At 36.7% G+C, this 21,935-nt stretch overlaps 1 protein-coding gene across 8 annotated transcripts in view; it reads right to left on the bottom strand.

Moving 5' to 3' along the window:
• The window catches only part of AFDN (afadin, adherens junction formation factor), a 136,556-nt gene that overhangs the window by 52,953 nt on the left and 61,668 nt on the right, over positions 1-21,935 (bottom strand). For 6 of the 8 annotated variants that reach the window (XM_075146331.1, XM_075146332.1, XM_075146333.1 and 3 more), the window contains 9 exons: positions 21,205-21,274; positions 18,952-19,070; positions 12,138-12,199; positions 11,038-11,243; positions 7,441-7,461; positions 6,554-6,699; positions 4,155-4,249; positions 1,141-1,406; positions 489-632 (listed from right to left, as the gene is read on the bottom strand). In XM_075146331.1, the coding sequence (XP_075002432.1) occupies positions 489-632; positions 1,141-1,406; positions 4,155-4,249; positions 6,554-6,699; positions 7,441-7,461; positions 11,038-11,243; positions 12,138-12,199; positions 18,952-19,070; positions 21,205-21,274 (1,129 nt within the window). The remainder of the gene's footprint in view (positions 1-488; positions 633-1,140; positions 1,407-4,154; positions 4,250-6,553; positions 6,700-7,440; positions 7,462-11,037; positions 11,244-12,137; positions 12,200-18,951; positions 19,071-21,204; positions 21,275-21,935) is intronic. The other 2 variants (XM_075146335.1, XM_075146336.1) reach the window with 1 other exon arrangement.

Below are 21,935 nucleotides of genomic sequence, written 5' to 3'. Positions count from 1 at the left end.
TCAAGATTCATGGATTTTTACATTTCACCTGTAAAAAAGCTTAGTATTCCTGCTTCTTCCATTTGATTTCTATAGTCAAAATTTCAATCTTTGTTCCTTGTGGTTATACATAGAACTAGCTTTTGGGAGTGCTCTATGCATTTCTCCTCTACCGCCTCACTGGATTTCATCCATAAATGGTGTAAGGTGCCTCTCTGAGCATGCTCAACATGCAGTGTTACCTTACATTCCAACTCGGTGTAAAGCAGATTTTTGATAATATCCTGCTCCAGTTGCAGTAAAGTATGCCCACCAAAGTTGTGGCCAGAAGCAGGCTGATACCACCAATACTTCTTATTGTATGGAGAGCAGATTGCCCACTCTGACTCTTCTTGTAACAATTCCAAACCAATCAACAATAAGATAGCTATTTTCAGCCAGTGTTTTTACTTTAAGTCTATATTCCTCAGATATGTTAAACAGCACAGTAGGTGATAGAAGAGACTTACTGTTGGGATGAGTGGTTCATCTGGAGCACAGTGATAATTCTGCAACAAAGCTTGTAGCTGCAGAGAATTCAGCTTAAAGCAAGTACTGTTAATATTTGGAACATCTGCATTTGAGTATTTGTCCATGGTAAGCAATGTGGTTGCCTAGGAGAGAAAAAAAAAAGAGTCATAGGAGACAAATCCAAACCAGAATGAAACCTTAAGCCTTGTTTCTGAGTTTTCTTTAGATGAGACATAGGAAAAAACAAAGCAAGAAGCCAGACTTGTTACAGAAGCAACATAAGTATCCCCTGAACAACCACTAAATGTATCTCCTGTACCTACAAGATGAATTAATACTAAACCTATCATAAATGAGGCATATCAATTTTTCAGCTACTCTTCTTGTCTCTGTTCAGCATAGTTATAGCTCAGTCTTGGAAACTGAACAGCATGTTGGCTAAAATCACTAATTATTAATTTCACTTGTAACTTAAATATTAATCATGTTGAAAACATACTTTGTGTCTTTGCATGCTACCTCAATGTTCCAGGATTGGTCACACAAACTGCACTTGTCCACATGCTGTTCTCTAGGAACACAGAATATACAAATATTCTCCTTGAATATACAATTATGTGAGAAGTGTTAATCAGAAATACATACACTCACCTGCACTATTCTGCTCAGGTGGCAATCAGCAGCCAATTCTAAACCCTGTTTTTCTGCCCAGGCTTCAATATGGCCCAACTGTTGACGAACGATAGCTCCCCAATAATGTGAACATAACCCTGAATCTGGGGCCGTAACTAATCTGTTAAAAAGCCACATGTTGATAAAATGAAAGAGCTGGGAGAAGAGTTGTATAGTCAGAGCAGCATTCACTCTACATCGTCGCAAAAGGGACATAGCGCCAGTCAATGTATGCAGCACATCATCTACAGAGATAAAACAAAAAGTAAATCACATTCACATACTGCAATGTACAACTGGTTTAGGCCATAAATACAGAGACACTTAACCTAGGTTGGTGAAAGCTAGGTGGAACCTATATGTGTTTAAGTTATACAGATTTTCAGAAATAAATTTACTGCTTCGTGGTTTTCAAGATGGAGCAACATCAAACTGATAGCTGAAATATGTTTTTTAACTCCTGAAATGAAAATAAATTTTTTGGGGGAAATATTTAGTATACAAGCATATCATTGGTTACATCTGACACTTAAATCATGTCCTCACTTGAGTAAACTTATTTTTCTGTCATTTTTAATAACAAACTAAAAACTTTATATTCTACTCTTTCAAATGCATATTGCAATTATTCCATAGCTCCTTGCAGTTAAATATCAAACTGTATTCAAAAATACTGTTTGTATTGCATGACGTACTTTAAACTGCAGAACCCATCTCCTGTTTACACATTAATTTTTTAAAATATTATCCAAATTTCCTTTTGCCCTATTAGTTCACTGCAACATTATGTAAGAAGGAGGAGGGTCTTCCTGTTAGCTTCACCAAGAGCAAACATCCTTAGGTGCCTCCTGGTGGAATATATTAATGCAAGTAGAACATTTATCTCCAAGCCTTCTTTTAAGGCAATACTTTTACCTGAAATCTTTATTGAAAAGAGACCACCAAATTAAATTCTTTAGCATTGAAACACAGGATTGTGACTGAAAAAAAATATTATCTGTATAGGACCGAAATCTACAAAGCAGCTCAAAAATAACTGAAATAATGAACATCATCTGCCTTTATTCCAATGTCAGTTTGCTACTTTTTCAGGGTTCGTGTCCCAGAAAATTCTCTCTCTTACAGAACAGGGCACTAAAACCAAAACAGTACACCTTCATATTCTTCCTTCAATGTTCAATACAGGAAAAAAGCAACTGAAGCAAGCTTAATACCCAAAATACCAGGAAGCACATATGAATTCTGTAAAAATACTCTTTGTAGTTGAACAGAATGACTGTACTTAATATCTCTGCAGATCATCTTTACTGCAATTATTCAGAATGTTACTATCTTCTTAACTCTTCCTAACCTTTCATCCCCAGTTAATCCCTTCAAACTTGAATATTTTTTCCATTTTCTTCTTTAGTCATCAGGCTACATAATGTAGGAGCCTCTCACACTTTCCCCATGAAAAGCACAGCAGGATTCCTATCTCGGAGGCCTGTGCCTGAATGTGTTCAGCATGGAAAACAACAAGAGGTGTTAGAAGTCTGAGCACAGTCACTGAGCTGGGATTACAGACGAGGTGGGATAGCACACATGACCGAAATGCTCTCATGGACATTGCTGCGAAGTACTCTCATATTTAAAATATCATGGCAGGGATCCTTGGCAAGAATCTACAAGGCCAGTCAGCTTAACCTTAGTACCTGGGAGGTACTTTGTCAGATTCTCCCATAGCATCCTTATAGTGAAATTGCTGAGATAAGGACTGGATAAGCAGATGATAATGTAGGTAGAGAACTGGCTGGATCACTGGACTTGGTGGATTTGTGGATACGAAATCCAGTTGGCAGTCAGCTATTAGTGGCTTCCCTCATGGATTGAGGCTGGGACTGATATTGTTTAATGACTTTATTAATGACCTGAGTGATTGGATGGAGTGCATTCTCAGCAAATTCACAGATGATACCAAGCTGGGGGGAAATATTCATACACTGAAGGGCAGCAGTATTTTTCAGAAGGGCCTCAGTAGGCTGGAGAAATGGGCTGACAGGGACTTCAAAAAGTTCAAAGGCAACTGCCAAGTCCTGCATCAGGGAAGGAATAGGTCTATGCAACAGTAGAAGCTGAGTGCCACCTGGATAGAAAGCAGCCCTGCTGAAAATGATGTCGAGATCCCGGTAACAAATTGCAGCGTGTCCTTGCTTGAAAGGTAGCCAGTTGCATACTAAGCTGTTAAGTTAGCAGCAGTGAAGCTAGCAGAAGGGAGGGAAGCAATCCCTCCTATGCATTCACCATTTGTGAGACTGCATCTGGAGAAGAGCATCTAGTTTTAGACTCTCCAGCACAAGGAAGACACCGATTTAATGGAGCAAATTCAGCAGAGAGCCACCACGATGATTAGGTGGCTGGAGAAAAGGACATAAAAGAGGGACAGAGAAGTGGGTTTGGTTCATCCTGGGGAAAGAGAAGGCTAAGGGCACAGCTTTTCGCTGTCTTCATCTACCTAATGGGAGGGTTCAGAACAAGATCGGTGTGCACAAAGGTGCACAGTGATAGCATAGAACAACAGACAAACCAACACAAAAACTGCAACATGGGAAATTCCAATTAGAAATAGGAAAAGTATTTTCACCATGAGGGTGGTCAAACGTTGGAACAGGTTACTCAGAGATGTTGTGGCATCTCCACCCCTCAGTGGACATTCAAAACTCAACTGGGCAATACTCTGAACAACCTGATCCAGTTGCACCTGCCTTGAGCAAGACAATGGATTAGACAACATCCAGAGATTCCCCTCCAAACTAAGTTATTCCATGCTTTTTAAACCCTACATAGATCATTTGAATGTCACTATTGTCCTTTCTTATCATCCATACAAAATGGATCCAAACAATTCTCAGGGGTTAGGGCAACTTGTAAATGTCATATCACTGTTAAGAAAAAGTCTATTTATTACTAATTAATTGTTTGGTTTAGAAGACACAAAAAAGATCAAGTAGTCCAACCTATTTTAGGCCTCTGAGGATTATTTTCCTCTGGATCATCAAGGAACGCTGGCATGTAGTTATTAAGCTCTGATTGCAGGCAATGAACCAGGTACCTGGAAGGAGGGGGAAAAAAAAGAAATTTTAAAATCCTGTGTGTGTTCATTATGAATGCTTCTAAAGAAAAGGATCTACCAAATTACAAGATTCCTAAAATCGCAGTATTATGTATGTGACTATAAGAAACCAAATAATATTTAAAAGGCCAGAGAGACCAGTTCTCCCATACCTTTCCTAGAAATGTTGGAAAAAACATTAGGTTGTCAGGGAACAGTCTGTCAAACACAGCCACTTAAATGCAATATAGCTACCACACTTGTAAGCAAAGGTCATATGCCACATAAAGAGATACTGTCAGGCCAAACTTTGGTTCTGTAAGATTGCAAAAACTATTTTTTCCAAACAGAAATACAGTTTTCTGTTTTAAAATCTACCAAGAGTAGTATTAAAAAAAAAAAAAATTTCCTATTCTGAGCTAATGCACAAGATCCTGAAATAGCCCTAGTGTTCTGTGTAAACAATTTTTTGATTCTTGTATTTCTCTTACCTTTAACTACAGTGAAATGAAAAGTCTGTTTTAGTATTCTTTCTCTTCTAATAATTAAACATTTTCTTTAACACTGTTGTTGATAATTCATTTATACATTTTCTCTTAAGAACTGAAACTAAAAGGGAATCCAATTGTAAGCACATATATAAAGGAAAACATTTTATGGCTTTCTACAACTCCCCTTTCTGTTTCACTGGTAACATTTGTAATGAAATACCCTCAAATTGCTAGAAAACAGAAGCCATGCAATTTCAACCAATTCTCGTGTATGCCAGTTGCTACCATCAAATAACATTTTCACAGCAGATTTCTTTCTTTTCATGTTTCTGTTGTGCTTTTTTATTTGCCTTCTAAATATATATTCCACAGTTCTGTTCTCCAAAAGTTTAATACATCCATTTGAAATCTTCCATGTTACAGTGGAGAATTCACACACAGCTAAAATTCAGAAATACCCGTTCGCATCCAGCCTGCTCGTCATCATGTACAGGGAAAAATACAGTGCCATTTCTTCCTAGCCACAGAAATATTCTGTCTTCAATGACTATCTAGCAAATTGAAGTAGCAAAGAGTTGTTTCAAGACACCAATCCAAAACACTGACCTATGGCAAAAATAGCTTCATTAACAGTTAGTAATTTAGAGGTGCTATAAAAATTGAAAGACTTTGTCAAAATAGCTACTTGCTATATCCTATTTTCCCATAATTCACCAACATAAAAAAAAAAAAATCTGTGGGAGTACATACAAAGTAGTTTGGTGCTTCTCTGACACCTTTCAGAAGTTCAGAAAACAATGATAAGGTTTCACATACCACATTCACATACTACATATTGCTCTTTACAGTAATAAAGCCCCCGTTAAAGCTAAACAGTTAAACCATGGTTAGGCCTCCCAATCCTGTCACGGTATAAAAAGAAGAAAGGTTATTTTCTGTGCTACTACAGAAGTATGAAAAGACTATATTTAAAATGGACATCCTATAAGTGGAGGAAGGCTAGGTATAAGTCACCCAATGTACACTGGGACTTCTCTAAACATTAGTTTCAGAGGCACAAATTTGCTGAGAAAAACTTGTTCAATATTAGCTTGGGGGAAAAATAAATCTAAATATGTACAAAAATAAAGCCTTTCTTGTTGATTAGCACTGTGCTCACTCAATGTTATCATCGTCCTTTGAGGATCCTTTCCTCAGAGGACTTCCTTTCCCATTGGATACTTCATTCAATTTTTAAGTATTGTAATTGCCTGAGCTGACTAGCACAGGTTGATTTTACCCCAAGCCAAAATCTGTCTTTACGTTTTTAAGAAAAAACTGTGCAAAAAAAACACTGTGCAAATTGCTATTTATGTGAATTAAGAAAGGACTAGATTATGAATATAATTAGAAGACCTTAAAGAGCGCAAGGTTCATTATTTTAGAGACCATAAATATTTAAGCCTATGTATTTATATATGAACAGCAAAAATAACCTTTCCTTACATGTCCATAAAAACCTTAAATTAAAAGAAAGCAATCAACACAAACTAAGTTTAAATAACATTTCCCTAAAATTTTCATTGGCAGCCTCAACTATCACAGGAACAGCTAACAGATGAAACTCCTTGCACAGCTCAGTGATCCATATTCATATAACAAACTATCTATCTAAAGAAGTAAGTCTAGCCTCTCCTGTAAGTCCTCCTCTCAGCTATTTAACAATACACAAAAGACATTATTGCTATACCTAAACTTTGGCAAAAATATGAAGTTATTTTAAAAACCACAGAAACAGAGTATGTTAAGTGAAACAGAAGTTTCATAGCCTTACTTGAATGCCATTTGAACCAAGTGTGCCAAAACATCTTGTGCATCCACAGTAATTCGGCTAAGATCTCGGTCTTGCTTTATGAAATTCAGTAATTCAGATGCATTTGCCATCCAAAAGGCAAGTGCCCCAGCAATATTCTTCTGTTTCTGTAAGTGGAAAGAAATGAGAAATAATACAGGGAAATAGTTTTCTGATAAAGCACAGCAGCTTAAAAAGGCTCCACAAGATAGACCAGTACCTTTTCCCATTTCACCAAACATATCTCAGATACCAGATATTTGCAAAATGTTTATATGTAATATTGTAATTGCTGTAACCGGTAAGTTCAATTTTAACATGTTCACTGAACATATGAAATTCTGTTAAATTGCCAATAGCCATATGAATAAAGCCATGGCATAAGCATCTAGTTATGTAGTGCTAAGAGCTTAGTGGAATGCAGTATCTGGTAATCTGTGCACTTTTAAGCGCATATTCACTACTGCCCACTGCCACCCTGATACTGCGCTCACTGGCTTTGATACCAGGTGATTCAGTATCAAGTACTGATCTATCTCACCATCTCCCGACCACAAATGCCAGGCCAGGCAACCTCAGATGAAATCCAAAGAATAGGAACCACAAACAACAAAAAAAGAAAATAAAGGGAAGAAAAAGAACTTTGGTCATTTCATATCCACATTGAAGTGCGTTAAGCAGAAATTATGGAATGCCGTAAAAGTTGCAAAGTCAAAAAAGGATTTTAGTACTGCATGTTCCAGTTGCTGAATGAGTGTTATGAACCGTTCAAGTCCAGCTGTTTGAGTATTGTATTTTGATATGGAAGCAGCATGAGAAACTGAGCTAAGCCAACATAGCTAGGATCAGTTCCCAGCAATATATCCTACCTGATCAACCTGGTCTACCTCCTGGAGAAAAACGGACGAAGGAAATCAAACAGAATAGAAGAAAGAAACTTGTGAACAATCATGATAGCTTTAGAAATCAAACACTAAATATGAAGGTACAACACTTATGTTCACAGTTATACACAGATGCATTAATCAGTAGCTACGATGCAACTGAGCCCCTTTTAAAAAAATGAATTATTTTAATAGGACTAGTAGCACAACAGCTAAGAACTGAAGTGCCCACATGTCACAATTAATTCAAGGAATGCCCTATACTAGTTGACATCCCAGACTAGTTAGTTATTCCATGCTCAGTGCACCACAGAAACTCCACAGAATTTTTTGCAGGCAACGGGGTAACTAGCCATCCAAGTAACAGACCCAGGGAGCTATTTGCCCACACTGCTGCAATGAAGACAATGTACAAACAAACACAAAGGGGGACAGAAAATCCCCACCAAGAAAAAAAACAAAACAACAAACAAAACCAAACAAAAAACAAAACACCTAGGACAGATTTAATACATGGCTTTTTAATTAAAGAACAAAAAGACTGTTTTAAACAACAAAAAAGAGTCAAATGAAATACTATACTAAGCTGCTTATATGCTGGTACATAAAAGCTACACTGAGTTAAGCCAACAAAAAAACCCCACCAGATATGTTTGTCTGATTATTTAAAACTGAGCTCTTACTTAATTCTTTTTGGCTTTCTATTCAAATCACTCCCCAACTTGCAACACAGTCAGCTTAGATGCAAAAATTTGAGGTGTCATTTGCTGTCACTATTATAATTTTAGTTAGAGCGCAAAAAAACAAATTGCCCCTGCTTTTTTGCTTCTTCCCCCTTTCCAACCAAGGCACTCTGAACCGACTGAAGATGTGTTGGCACAGAATGAAAGGAGATGCACCTTCTACAAACAAATGTTAAAATTTGCAGAGGATCAGAAATGCCACAGAATGATTGTGAAAAAAAATCAGGATACAAAAATGATACAAATATGAATTGTTTCTATTCCTAGATTTTTATTGAAAGCACTGAGCCTTCTCATAGATCTCTCCAATTTTATCCCTATCTCATATGAACTCTTCTGTAATGTTTGCATACAGTAATGCAAAGACTACAGAAAGTCACAGACTTAATTTGTTAGCAAGTACTCTTTGAGTAACTTCAGAAAGCTATCAAGTCTCCTTATGATCTAGGCAGGCAAAATTAGGATCTAAACAATTAATTCTACTCCCACAGTACAGCACAAGAGTTTGTGCACCTTCCTTCTACTTCTGTTTTGGGTGCCTCTCTCCCCTTGCCTCCCATCTTCTCCGTCCTTCATACCCTCAGATCCCTTTCAGTGCAGGCATGCTTTACAGTCAAGACATACGAAAAAAGAGATTGTGATACAGCGACTTATTACACCGTGGTTTAACTGTGACAGCCATCACTATAACCACTCATTCTACAGCTTAGATGAAGTAATTTGACTTAGCTTAGCTAGTACTGTTTATACTCCACTAAGACAGGTCCAAGCTAATGACATTTTCCTGGTCAAGCTTTAGAATCAATGCATTTCTTTGTCTCTAGCCCATTAACCTTCAAATTCACTGAAGTTCTACTCTTTCATCACATTTGTAATTTTCCCCCTTTCCTCCAGCTTCTTCAGCATGACATTTGGAAGAACTGCCTCCCAATTTTCTTCAACCTCCAACTCTCTTCAGTTTATTTCTTGCAACTAGATAACATCTTTCACAAACCACAAATGGAGCTACCACTTCCTTGTTGATGTCTTCCTTAAATTTTAGGTTGGAGATTAGATTGCAACTATAGAGTTGCAAGGCTGAAGAAATGGCCAAAGGACAGTCTAGACAAACACTTGGTTTTAACAGTATTGTAATACTATTAGCACAATTATGTAAAATACATTTGCTTGCAACAACCAGAAGGCTGGACTGATTTGGGAAGCCCTTCTCAGTGCTGATCAATGTTTTCACAGGATAATCTATTTTCTAGCTTTGATTTGTTTTCAAATCAAACTGATGTTTGAGCCCACCTCTCTCATATCTTCTAGCAACTACATGGTTATCCATTTTAGTTCAACACAAAGAATGCAGAACTTTATCTTTGCTTTCCCACTGTACCCATCCCTGTCACCCCAAGTCTTTTTGTCCAGGCTCTTTGCATTTCATGTTCTCCACTACTGCCACAATCTCCCCTCTGACTTTCACAAATTCACTCTTCCACAGCCAGATCTTTTTTTTTTTTTAATAGCAGAACCTGAATATTTAACTTTTGGTATCATTTCAATTTTATCAAATATCCATTTACCACGGCACCAAGAATCAAAGCAACATGCTAATTCTTCACTTCAGATTCAAACCACCTTTCAACCTCTCATCAGCTTCAGAATATACATGAAAGGCTAGTCTTTTGTTTTCTTACTATAAAGTGTCTTCAACACCAGCATTTTCTCCCATTCTTTCATGTGAAAGGTGAGAACCTGTTGTAACTGTTCACAGAACTGTCTAATTATAACGTTCTCCCTACCGAAAACTCCACTAAATCTTTCCAAAACCTGAACAAAAGCTGAACAGTTTTGGTTTGCTGTGACTTTCATGCCACTCTCTTCTTGTTTACTTTCCTCTTCTCCCTTCATCAACCTGTTGTATAACACTTGCATCGTAAATTCTCTAAACCAGGACTGATGCGCTTGTTATGCTTGTACAGCGCCTAGCGCAGCAGGGTCCTTGCTCTATACGGGCTACTATGGCAGTACTTTTTGCAACAAACGTGTGTGTTTTAATAAATACAGAAATATATTTCAATTTTTCCCCTGAGAAAAACCTGCAGACAAAGAAGTTACAATAATTAATTAGTTAGTGAGGATACCTGAACTAGCACTCCTTTTTCAGGAAATGACCATTACATTTTATCAACAGTTACACAATGCAAGGTATTGTCTAATTTCACTGACAATCCAGTGGATCTTATCCTGCATTCCTACACAAAACAGAACTCCCCCTGTGCTTCTGTAGAAGTCTTGCACATATAATAGCAATAGCATCAGACTACATGTAAGATGTTGGAACATTTGAGAACTTATATTTCTCTTTATAAAGCAATTGTGTCAGCTTGGTTCAAAAAGTCCAGTTTTATTGCCATTTTTGTGATTACAGAAGTTGTAAAAGTAACAGGAACAAAATTAAAGAGTCATGTTTCTTGCTAATATGTTAACTTCAAGCATCAAGTGCAAACAACTGCTATCTCTACGATATTCTTTAATAAGCACATCCAACTTGTTTTACAAGAGCTCATGGCCAGAAATGCTTGCAAAAATCTTACCTTCTAGAGAACAGAAGAGTAACTTCTTGTCAGAGAACATATCTTCAGAGCAACAGCCCCTCCCTAACCTCCCACATTGCTCAGGAGCGAGTTTCTTACCACTCGCATTATTCATTGACACAAAAGCAAACCTTCACATGGGCAATCAATGCAATGCAAAGTCTGACCCTTAAGAACACTAAGAAAAAGACTAAGAAGGTTACTAGATAATCTACAGGATGTATTTAATTCCCCTGACATGTTTTTGCAGAGAAACTCACCTGTATAACTCCTTCCATCATGTTCACCATCTTGTTGACTATTGCAATGACTTTGTGAGTACGCTCAGTAGGAGTGATGTCAGGTCTGTACTGGCTTGACAATACATACCGACATGTCATATACAAAACATACGTAGGTGACAGCTTAAAATGAACTGTCGAGCTATTTGTGTAATTTATAATGGCAGATAAGAAGGCATCTTCAGCTGTAAAGAAAGAGGAAAAAAACATGTCATAAAGCCAAAGACAGAAAGAAAATGAAATAAAACAATTTCATAACTTGGGGCATAGAGGATTTCTTTTTGGAGGAGGAGGGGGGAAGAGCGGAGCAACTTCAGAAGTTTGAACTCTAAATTGTTTATTATGTACTACAGTTACTTAGGCACAGTAACACCACACTTCTGTATAAAGCTAGAAAATCTGATCATCAGGAAACATTTCTGTACTATTTCCTATCTCTTTGCTGAAAATTTGCATCTTCAAGGGAACAGGAAAATGCAAGTTTTATCTTGTCCATTCAATTCCTACAAAGCTCCCTTATTATAGGGAATTTTATACTAATAAAAATCTGTCTTTGCTTGATCACAAATCTATTTAGTTTCAAATATTTGAAGTGTGGGCAATCTCCGGCATGGTATTTTTCTACCAGATCTGAGAACTTAAAAACCTGGGGACCAAGATAACAAAAAATTAAATTCTAAGTGAAAATTTAAACCTAATCCGTTTTTATATAAAATGGATTTTGACCAAGATGCAATCCATTACCCAAGGCATGGAGAACAGTATAGAACAGAATGAATTCAATGTACTGTTGAGGAGGTGGGATTAACAATTTTTTTCACAGTTAAATTTGAATATCTGAAGATAAAGAATTGAAATGCAATTAGAATTAGATATGCATGAACCTGCCTCAGTATCTGAAGTGTCTGTTCACCCTCCCCAACAAAATAAATTATAGTATTGGATTAGCTGTCATCTGTTTAATCGTTATTCTTTTCAATGTTTACTTAAGTTACCCTTAAGTTTTCAAACTGACTGAAATATTACACTAGAGAAAAACATGTCAACAGGTTAGTGTTATAACTTCACAATTTACTCACAGCTTTCCCTGAATTCAATACTGGCAGGTAGTATCAGTTCTGGTCCATGGGCATCCTGAGGTCTAAAAAAAGAAGGCAAAAATTTGAAACAATCCACACGGGTGATATTAATTCCACTGTTAAAATGACAGATTTCTCCAAATACACTGGTTCCAAATGCTGATACAACATCCTTCCCCAAAACGATCTTTTTTTACCTTTCCTCTAGAATCATTCAAGCTGTGTTTGCTTGCAACACAACAGATCAAAATATGGACTTGAGCTGTGGAGTCTGTGATATTAATGAACATCCTCTTCTGCACTGGATAGCAGACTGATAGGATCAGATTGCCATCTGCCATTGACAGGATTCAAACAACAAACTATTCATGGACACATGAAAAAGTGAATGAAGCTTCACCTGAAACATCAGCTTGGTTATGACAAGTGTACTTTGCTACCTTTAATGCCCTCAAACCAATGAGAACTTGGTCAACTTATTTGTCCTTTCTTCTGGTAAGGAGGAAAAGTAGGTAAAATCTAGCCCCTACCCTCACCTGGCTGTTGCTATGCTATGTTAAGAAACAGCAGTCATTCCATGAGCCCCAGAACTATGTCCTCACTTAAACTGACTGCAGCGCTCTTTCTTATCAGTACCTATCAGACAATTCACACAGGAGAAAAATGAAGAGAAAATTGATTTTTCTGGTGTCTACAAAAGATTAAGCACATATTTCATTCTTCCCTTAAGCAAAGACATTAGTTGAGCTGTTCTCTGTAGTTCGGTACCCATTTTGCACCTGAATATTTTGCGTATTTTTTAGGAAACATACAAAAGCTTAACATCTTCTGCATGCAATAGCCATTTTTAACCACATGTAACACAATAGGTAGCTTCCTACTTTCCCCAGAAATTTTGATAAAGAAAGGAATGTAATACGATTATATAAGCCTCATTCTCCTGAAAAATTTTAGTTATGCCACAAAGCAGAGATAAGACACTGAAGGCCTTTATTCACCTATCTCCTGTAGTAAAAATCCACATGATAATTTTGAAAGTTGACGTCAAAAGATCTAAAATTAAATTTTAGCACATTCAGTCAAAAAACTAAGGGTACCTTTGTGGTTTGGTGGGTTTTTTTTGTTTTTTAAACTTGCAAAAACTTAAACCAACAGAGAACTCAGTTATGCCACCTAGATAATGCTTTATTACAAAAAGAGCTCAGCAAAATGAAGTTCTGGGGACCTGAAAGTGAAGGCACAGCAGGGCAACATGTACACAAATTTCTGCCAATTCAGTTACATTTCAAACATGACAGCATGCTCTCTTTATGAAGAGCACTCGGTGTGTAAATTGTAGCATTTCCTCTGTTTTTATTGCTATAAATTTAAGATGAACGAATTTCTCACTACCTCCACACTGTCAAAAGTGCATGGTCTTCACTGAGAACGTACTTATTTCCATAGAAGAATAACTAATACTCACACAGCATATAAAAATAAAATCTATAAAAACAGAACTATAGTGACAACTCCAGAGAAATTTTTAATCTGTCATTATGGGAATGGTAATAAGACAAAGAAACGTTTCAACAAACTGGCTGGTAAACCAGGGACAGATTTTGGCTGATGATTTATTTCCTTTTCTTTAGAACAAAAAGATAGTGATCCTTTTCAGCACAAAGGAAGGAACAGGATTCTCAGTCTTCCCTCCAATGGGAGACAAAGTGGCACAAGAAACAAGAACTGATATGGATTAGTGCAAGATTGCTTACAGAATTTTGGAAATTGGCTTTAAGAGAGAAATGAGTATGAAGAAGAAAGACTTCTTTAAAAAATTTTCATTTAGTTTTACCTGTAAATTAGTACTCTAGGAACAGATGCAGTTAAGTCAATTATTTCAGCTACCTTAATATGAGTTTCCTTCAACTAATATACCATTTTCTGCCTTCCCTAAGCACACAAGAAATACTCTCTAATTAAGCTTTGCAAATTGGAAATTTAAGTTAAAATAACTCTCTGTGCTTCTAATACGATAGCAGCTAGCCAACCCGCTTCGTAAGTGGATACATTTTAAGTATATATTGTCTTTGTGCTATTGCTTTTATAGAAGAATCCTCTCTGTGGTGATTAAATTCTCTGAGCCAAACCAGTCTGAAAGTCTAGTTAGGGTATGTCTAGCAAGGCCATAAAATATTGATCAGGGGTTGCCTACTCTCCAAGTATAGCGTCAGGTAATATTACACTTCAAAATTGCATTAAAAACAATAATACATTCTCCAGATATTTCTGTATTCTTCTAGATTAATTGTCTATAATAAACTGCATGAAAAAAAAAAATCCTCTGTCCTTATGTGGTTGTTTTAGCCAGCATACTAGCTACGTATAAATTTTGTAAGGCATGTTAAAATTAGGAATCAAGTAAGCATCTGCATTCCATTAACACCACTTATATATCACTGTTCTCATTTCCTAACACATTTTCAAGAACTCATGAAGAGTATCCAAGGCAAAAAGTGATCTTTTTTTCTTTTTTATTATATGTTTGCTCATACTAATTGAAGTCAGTTATCTAACGAGGATGTATAACCATAATCCTCAACTAAACAGTCATCATCTTTTATTTCACAGCATCACATTTCAATCAGAACAACCATACCCAATAAGTAAATTGGAGTTATGCTCTCTCAGATTTCAATTCTTTTTTTCCTAGAGATTAGAGATGAAAAAATAAGGCAGCCAACTTCTAATCCTTGGTCTTCAACCCATTCAGTGAGTGATTGCAAGAAAGTCTTATTTATCTTATTATTCACCTTTGAACAGCAGTGATGAACACACACAAAAAGAATAGACAAGGACACGTGGTACAGAGGTGTTCTAGTTGTACAGTAACAAGAACCTGGAACTGCTTAGTGAAGATTTCTTTGTTTTTCAAACTAACATAGCAGTTACTTCACTCCATTACTGACTTTACAGTTCACAAAATGAGACCAGAGTATCCCAGAGGAAGCCTAACTAAAGATTCACAAAATACATCCACAAAGGGGAAGAATTCAGTTTACTTGAGCAACTCATTGCCTGGCATTTCCTAATGTGACAGCCTGACTTTGCTAATTTGTTAATCTCAACACAGTGAATCTATCTGAGAAAGAGCATGTGATAGAAATGCTGTATTTAGATAAATAACTCTCAATGTAATTACACAACACATACTATACACATATAAGATATACACAGAAATAAAACAGCAATGTCAACACTGGTGATAAAAAAAGATCTCTGCGGTTGTAGCTGTCACAAATTTAAGGCAATTTGGATGCCTCTCTAAAAACATTTTCTGCGCACAGGTACCAAGGTGAAAAAACCCTGTGGAACAAACAGTAAGACTTGTATGTGTATTGTCTTCAGAAGGAATTTAAAAAGTTTAAAAAACCAAAATAAAGCCAAGATGCAGCTCATTGATGGCTCTATTTTTGAAACATACAGCTATACCACAAGATAATCCCCTTTATAACAAGTGCTCTTGCTGAAAGGCAGAAATACAGAAATTAATAATCTTCATACACATACAAATGCACAGCTAGAACTCAAGAAATATTAACAGTAGAAGCCTTAAGGACTTCTGACAGGCTATAAAAAGTTCACAGAGAAGTTTTGTTGATCTTCTATGAGAGGAAAATTACAGTTAAAACACTAGTGATTCAGCAAGAAGGAATTAAATCTTCAGCAACCTTAATAAAAACAGTTCTGAAAAAGACGCTCAAGATTCCCAGGCACTCTAACAAGAGAGTGCAAAGTAGAACCGAGTCGTATTCTACTGTAACTTCACTGATAGCATTTAAAAGATGTCCCTGCTACAAAACACTAGAACATCAGGTATTCAGTTCAGGTGGAAGCACAATTTTCTGCCTTTTTTTTTCTTTTTTCTTTTTCCTACCACTCACATCTCTGAACTCTGTTTTCTGTCTAGTGAGTAATAAATCCACCTAGAGGTACTAGAAGCTTCATACTAGAAGCTTTACAACTCAAATCACTGCACTTTTTAACTCTGCAGCACATTTACCTTACCTTTCATCCATTTCTCATAGCAATTCATCTAAATTTAAAAGCCGATTTATGTAGACAGCAATGCAATCTTGTATTTTTCTTAAGATTTGAAAAAAATTCTTTTCACAGAATCACAGAATTGCTGAGGTGCGAAGGGACCTCTGGAGATCATTTGGTCCAACTTCCCTGCTCAAAACAGGGTCAACTAGAGCAAGTTGCTCATGACCTTGTCCAGTCAGGTTTTGAGTACCTCAAGGATGGAGACTCCACACCCTCTCTGGGCAATCTGTTCCAGGGTTCAATCGCTCTCACAGTAAAGAAGTTCCTCCCATCAGGTATTTACACACATTGATAAGATCTGCCCTGAGCCTTCTTTTATCGAGGCTATGTAATTCCAACTCTAGGTACCCTGTCATTCTTTTCATAAATATGTTCTTTTTATCAGAACCGACCAAGACATTGGACTCCAGAGAAAAAACAATCCCACAGAAGCCTAAGGTGAAAGGGACCTCTAGAGATCACGTGCTCCAGCCTTCTGTTGAAAGCAGGGCTTTATCCAGGGTTATCCAGAACCTTGTCAAGCAGAATCTTGAAAATTTCCAGTGAGGGAAGTTTCTTCCCGTTCTCTGGGCAACACATTCCAATGTTCACTTGGTCTCACAGTGAAGATTCCTCCCCTGCACTTCCTACAGCCAGACAGTTTTCCACCGAAGCAACTTCTGCTCATTGCCTCTTCACCTGTCAACCAGCATCCTTGTGATGACAGCACCTCCATCTTCTCTATAACTACCCTTTTAGGTATTGGAAGATTGTGATTAGATCCACGCTGAGCCACCTTCTCTTTAGACTGAAAAAACCCAATCCCTTCAACCTTTCTTCATACATCAAGTTCTTTAATCCTCTAATCATGTTGGTGGAGATGTCTCTTCACAGTACTGTTGCCAGTTTTTCAATCTGTCTTGAACTGGGGGCACCAAAACTGGACACCGTATTCCAGGTGTGGCCTAACAAGAGCCAAGTAAAGTGGGATAATCATATCCCTTGATCTGCTGGCTGCATTCTTGCTGATGCAGCCCAGGACATAGTTTGCCTTCACCGCTGCAAGGATGCACTGCTGACTCAAGTTTAGCTTGTTGTACACCAGGACCTCAGGTTCTTTTCAGCAGAGCTATAATCCAAATGGTCAGACTTCAGCCTACATTGCTCTTGGCATTTTCTCTCTCATGTCCAGGACTTCACATTTACTTTTGTTAAACTTCACGCAATTCTTGTTGCACAGGTCTCTCTGAACAGTGGCTCTTCTTTGTGGCTTATTTGCTGTTCGCCAAGTTTGGTATTACCCACAAACTTGGCGACGATGCATTCAATCCTACCACCCAGATTGTTTATACAGTTACTAAGTAGTATCGGATCCAATACTAAGCTTGAGAAACTCAACTCATGACCAGCTGCCAAGTTCAACTTTGAGAAATTAACTATCACCCTCTCAGCCTGGCAGTTTAGCCAGTTTTCCACCCATCTTGTGGTCCGCTGATCCAGACCATATCTTATCAACATGGATGTTCCGGGAGATTGTGACAATGCCTTGCTAGAATCAGGTAGATGATATCATGCCCAGAGCTCTCCCCTCATTAACTATGCAATTTGTTTCATCATGGAAGCCAGTCAGGTTGGTCAAGCATGATTTATCCTTAGTAAATCCACACTGTCTTTTCTTAACCACTTTCTTTTCCTTTGTGTGCCTTTAAATAGCTTCTACGAGGACTTGTTCTACAATTTTCCCAGGGCCTGAATTAATGCTGACTGGTGTGTATTTTCTGGATCTACTACTTTGTCTTTTCTGGAGATGGGTGTAGCATTTGCCCCTTTTCCTGTCATTTATTACTTCTGATCTCCACAACCTTGCAAAGATGAGACAGTGGCTTTGCAATGATGTCAGCCAACTCCCAGCATCTTTGGATGCATGCCATCAGGTCTTCTCTATTTATGATGGAAAATAGAGACAATTTTTGAAGCAATGCTAATATTAAAATACATTGTCTAACAAAGAGTTGAGTCCTTTTGGATAGGCACAAACTGAATTTGAACAAGGTATTATGAATACATGGAGGCTGAATAGCAAGAAAATGGCATACGATTTGAAGTCAGTGTTTTCCACTATGGCTTTGGAAACAAACTGATTATGCAGGGCATGAAAAATGTCATTCTGTACCTGAAAAAAGGGCCTATGAGCAAAATGGGATAGCATTTATCTACCTATTAACAACCACTATATCATAAAAGCAAAAATCAAGAAGGAGGTGTTATATGTATTGATAAATTACATAACTTTGCAAGACAAGCATTCTTGCTCAAAAGACTTGCCAACAACACTGCTGTAGAAATAGGAGTGACCTGGTTATTTCCCTCTCCAGAGTAAAGCACATCATCTTGCCACTGACAAATGAAAATTTCAAATAATTGTACTTTTGTTATTAAAGGAATTTCATATGACATCCCTAACCACAAATCAACAATGGTGTGACATGACTATCAGCTTGGCTTTACAAAAAAAGAACTACAAGTAACAGAATATTGAAGCAAAGGAATATTTTTTTTTTTAATATTCTGAAGTTTTTTGCTTTGGTTGTTAATCCTGGGTTTTATTGGGAGTGAGATCTCAAAGGAAATCTCATTTTCCATAGGAAAAATCAGGTAGTTTAAAATATTTTAACACATTGCTTGATCTATCAGAAAAATGTATCCAGTTTTTTCCATTATGAGAAGTAATGGATTACACATTTCCTACCTGCTTTCCTGTCTGCGGTAATCTTGCTGCTGTTCTATTCTAATCATCGGCTTCACCATTCCTCGTTCAGCTGTGCTGGATGCTGATGATGTCCTGTCACCATCAAGCCTGCTGGTGCTCTAATTCAAAACAGCGGGACAGGTGCTTAGCATGCAAACATTGGATTAGCCAGTATTTGTGCTTGGCACTATTAAAATTAAGTATCAATTTGAGGTTTGAAAAGAGATGGGAAAACAGAAGAGAACAGTACAGCACAGAATCCAGCAGCTCAGCAGGTGTTTTCACCACAACGAAGCATTAAAGAGCACACTTGCAATTCAAAAGACGACAATGGCCAGCTAGGAGCAGCTATTTGTTAATGCATTGCAAGATCATATAATGAAGATTTCAAATGTCTTTATTTAAAAGTTGCATAGTTATCAATACAAAGTAAGAATAAATTGTTAATGAAAACTTAGCTAAGAGACAAAGTTAAACATATTAACAGATCTAAAACTCGCTATGCTCCCCTACCCTGCATCTGCAATAGCTCCAAGTGCTTACATAATTTATCCTGTTCTTAAGAAAAGTCTGATCTGCTAGACAGTACATAATTTTCCAAGACAAGAAATGGCAATTCAAACTATACAATTTTTTATGTACAGTTTCATTTGTTTTCTTTCAGTGTCACAAGCTCCTTAACTGGAAGCTTTTAATTTATGATTTCCAATTACACCAAACCCTGTCAGGAAGGGGAAAAACATGCTGCTTTAAGCAGCAAAATATGTAGCAATTATTTTTCAATATAAACAGTTGAAAACAAAACATCAGTAAAATATGAAGTGTTTCCCTATTTCCTAAGAAATTTCTAGGACTAGATAATTTGCTTTGACACAAGAAAACCTACAAAAAGCGCATCTCAAAACAAGAGTTTGAACAAAATAGTTTCTTCAGTACTGAGATGCCAATCCATGAATCACTTTTCATCACCACGTCTCAGAGAACTTTAATGAAAGTTATTGTTACCCCTCTTCCAAATAGAAAAGCAAACTCATACGAGCAACTGTTAGAAAACAAGTGATTCACCAGTGATTTAAGAAGATATCATGCGCATTCTCAAACAACTCAAAAAAAAAAAAAATTAAATTTTCCCAAGCTTCCCTAGGTCCACTAAAAGTATTTTTCTAATGAGTCTGAAAAGAATATGAGGTATGCTATATAATAATGTCAGAAACTCCAATTCTGAGCAATTTTGAGGCATTTTAATAGTTTACAAAGTTTATTTTTTTTCCCTTCCAAAATGTCACTAAAAAAATTCCTATCGGAGGTAAAGAATGCATCTGAGAGAAAAGAAAGCATTGTCACAAACAAAGAAAGGAGAAAAACTGAATCAGAAGTCTGTTTCAAGAGAAAAGATTTTAAGACTAACAAATATATTCAAAAGCTATTAGAGTATTATTAATACCTACACTGCCACACCAATATCACTAAATTTCTTTACAAGTATTTCAATTTGATAATAGTAGAAATAAAACATAAAAGGAAATGCATTTCTGGGATGACTACTACGTGTCATGCTACTGAAATAATTCATTCTCTCATTTCATGAGGCATGTGATCATAGCACCAAGCATTAACTATTGTATCATTTTACTCTATTTGTTTGCTCTCGGAAAATGCAACTCTGGCACATAATTTATTAACAGAAAGACAGTGCAGAAAGCAAGCAAGAAAAGATTATCACCTCATAAAATATTTATAACTATGACTGCAGAGGCAGTTTGTTTAGTCAACGTGTGTACACGAGCTCTATTGAAGTCAAAAGTCACATCCATTAAATTTTAAAAGCCTAGTTAAATTAAAATTGAACACCCTTTCACATTTTATATAAAACATTTATTTACCCTATCGCAGATGACAACAGTCATATGCTACATACAGGAGATAATGACGTATCATTTTTAATATGAATCTCTAGCTGCATGTAATCTGCCTTTAATAGGTCAGTTTGGGGAGAAACTATCCCAGGCTTGAGGAATTCCCTTTCTAAAAAAAGTTCTTGTAATGGAATGCATGCCAAATGCTAATACAAACTTAAACAGAAAAGTTTTGTGGAAAAACATAAAAATGCACATGATACCCAAGCCCACCCACAACAGGAAATGGCTGGGGAGAATGATGAACTGGCTGCACTTCACCAAATACTACTGATGTTATAATAAACTTACACATGATCTTTTATTATTTATTGCTAATTTAGTCATAATATAATACCTTGCTTGCTGGTAATGCTGTTCCACTGTGAACATCTCCCTCCAGATCAAATGTGGTTTCCTGAACAGCTCTAGAAGCAAGATAACATTTCAAGTACTTTTTAGAAATTATATTGTTAAACATTTAACAAATAAGGAACAGACCAGTTAAAATTAGTAAATTAAAATTCAAGAGGTATACCATGAGTCCAGTTAATATTAACTTTTTAAAACACTCTATCAATTCTTTATATAAAAACACTACAAATATTTATACAGACAATTTCCTTTGAAAAAACAGATTCTTAGTTACATTTTTTCCCAGTCAAGTGAGAAAATACAAATACACATAAACATAAATAATATAAATATAAACACACATAAAAGTATGTTCAAGGTATTGTATTCACTGTAGTAGACTTGCTACAATTTTTTGCCCAGCTCTTCAGTACTAAATCTACAACAATCTTGACAGTGTAAATCATTCATAAATCATAGTATTGCATTTTATTATCTGCTTATTCTAAAGATTTAAAAAATATTTGATTGTTCAAGCTGCAATAGCCCTTTGCCAGCCCTTTGCCCGGGCTGTCCAGGTAAAGCTCTGCAGTAGTACCGTGCTTTGCAGTTGACTATGTAAACCTGCAAGAGCATTTGTTTATTGATCTGCAGGCTAGATGTAGAATGAACTCAAGATTTAAGCAGAAATATTACATGACAGCTAAATGGCTGGAGGTCTTCCTGTAGACAGGT

This window comes from Calonectris borealis, chromosome 3, assembly GCF_964195595.1.
Source record: "Calonectris borealis chromosome 3, bCalBor7.hap1.2, whole genome shotgun sequence".
NCBI lineage: Eukaryota > Metazoa > Chordata > Aves > Procellariiformes > Procellariidae > Calonectris > Calonectris borealis.
Note: the sequence above shows the minus strand (reverse complement) of the source record. Positions and strands in the feature narration are given on the sequence as shown.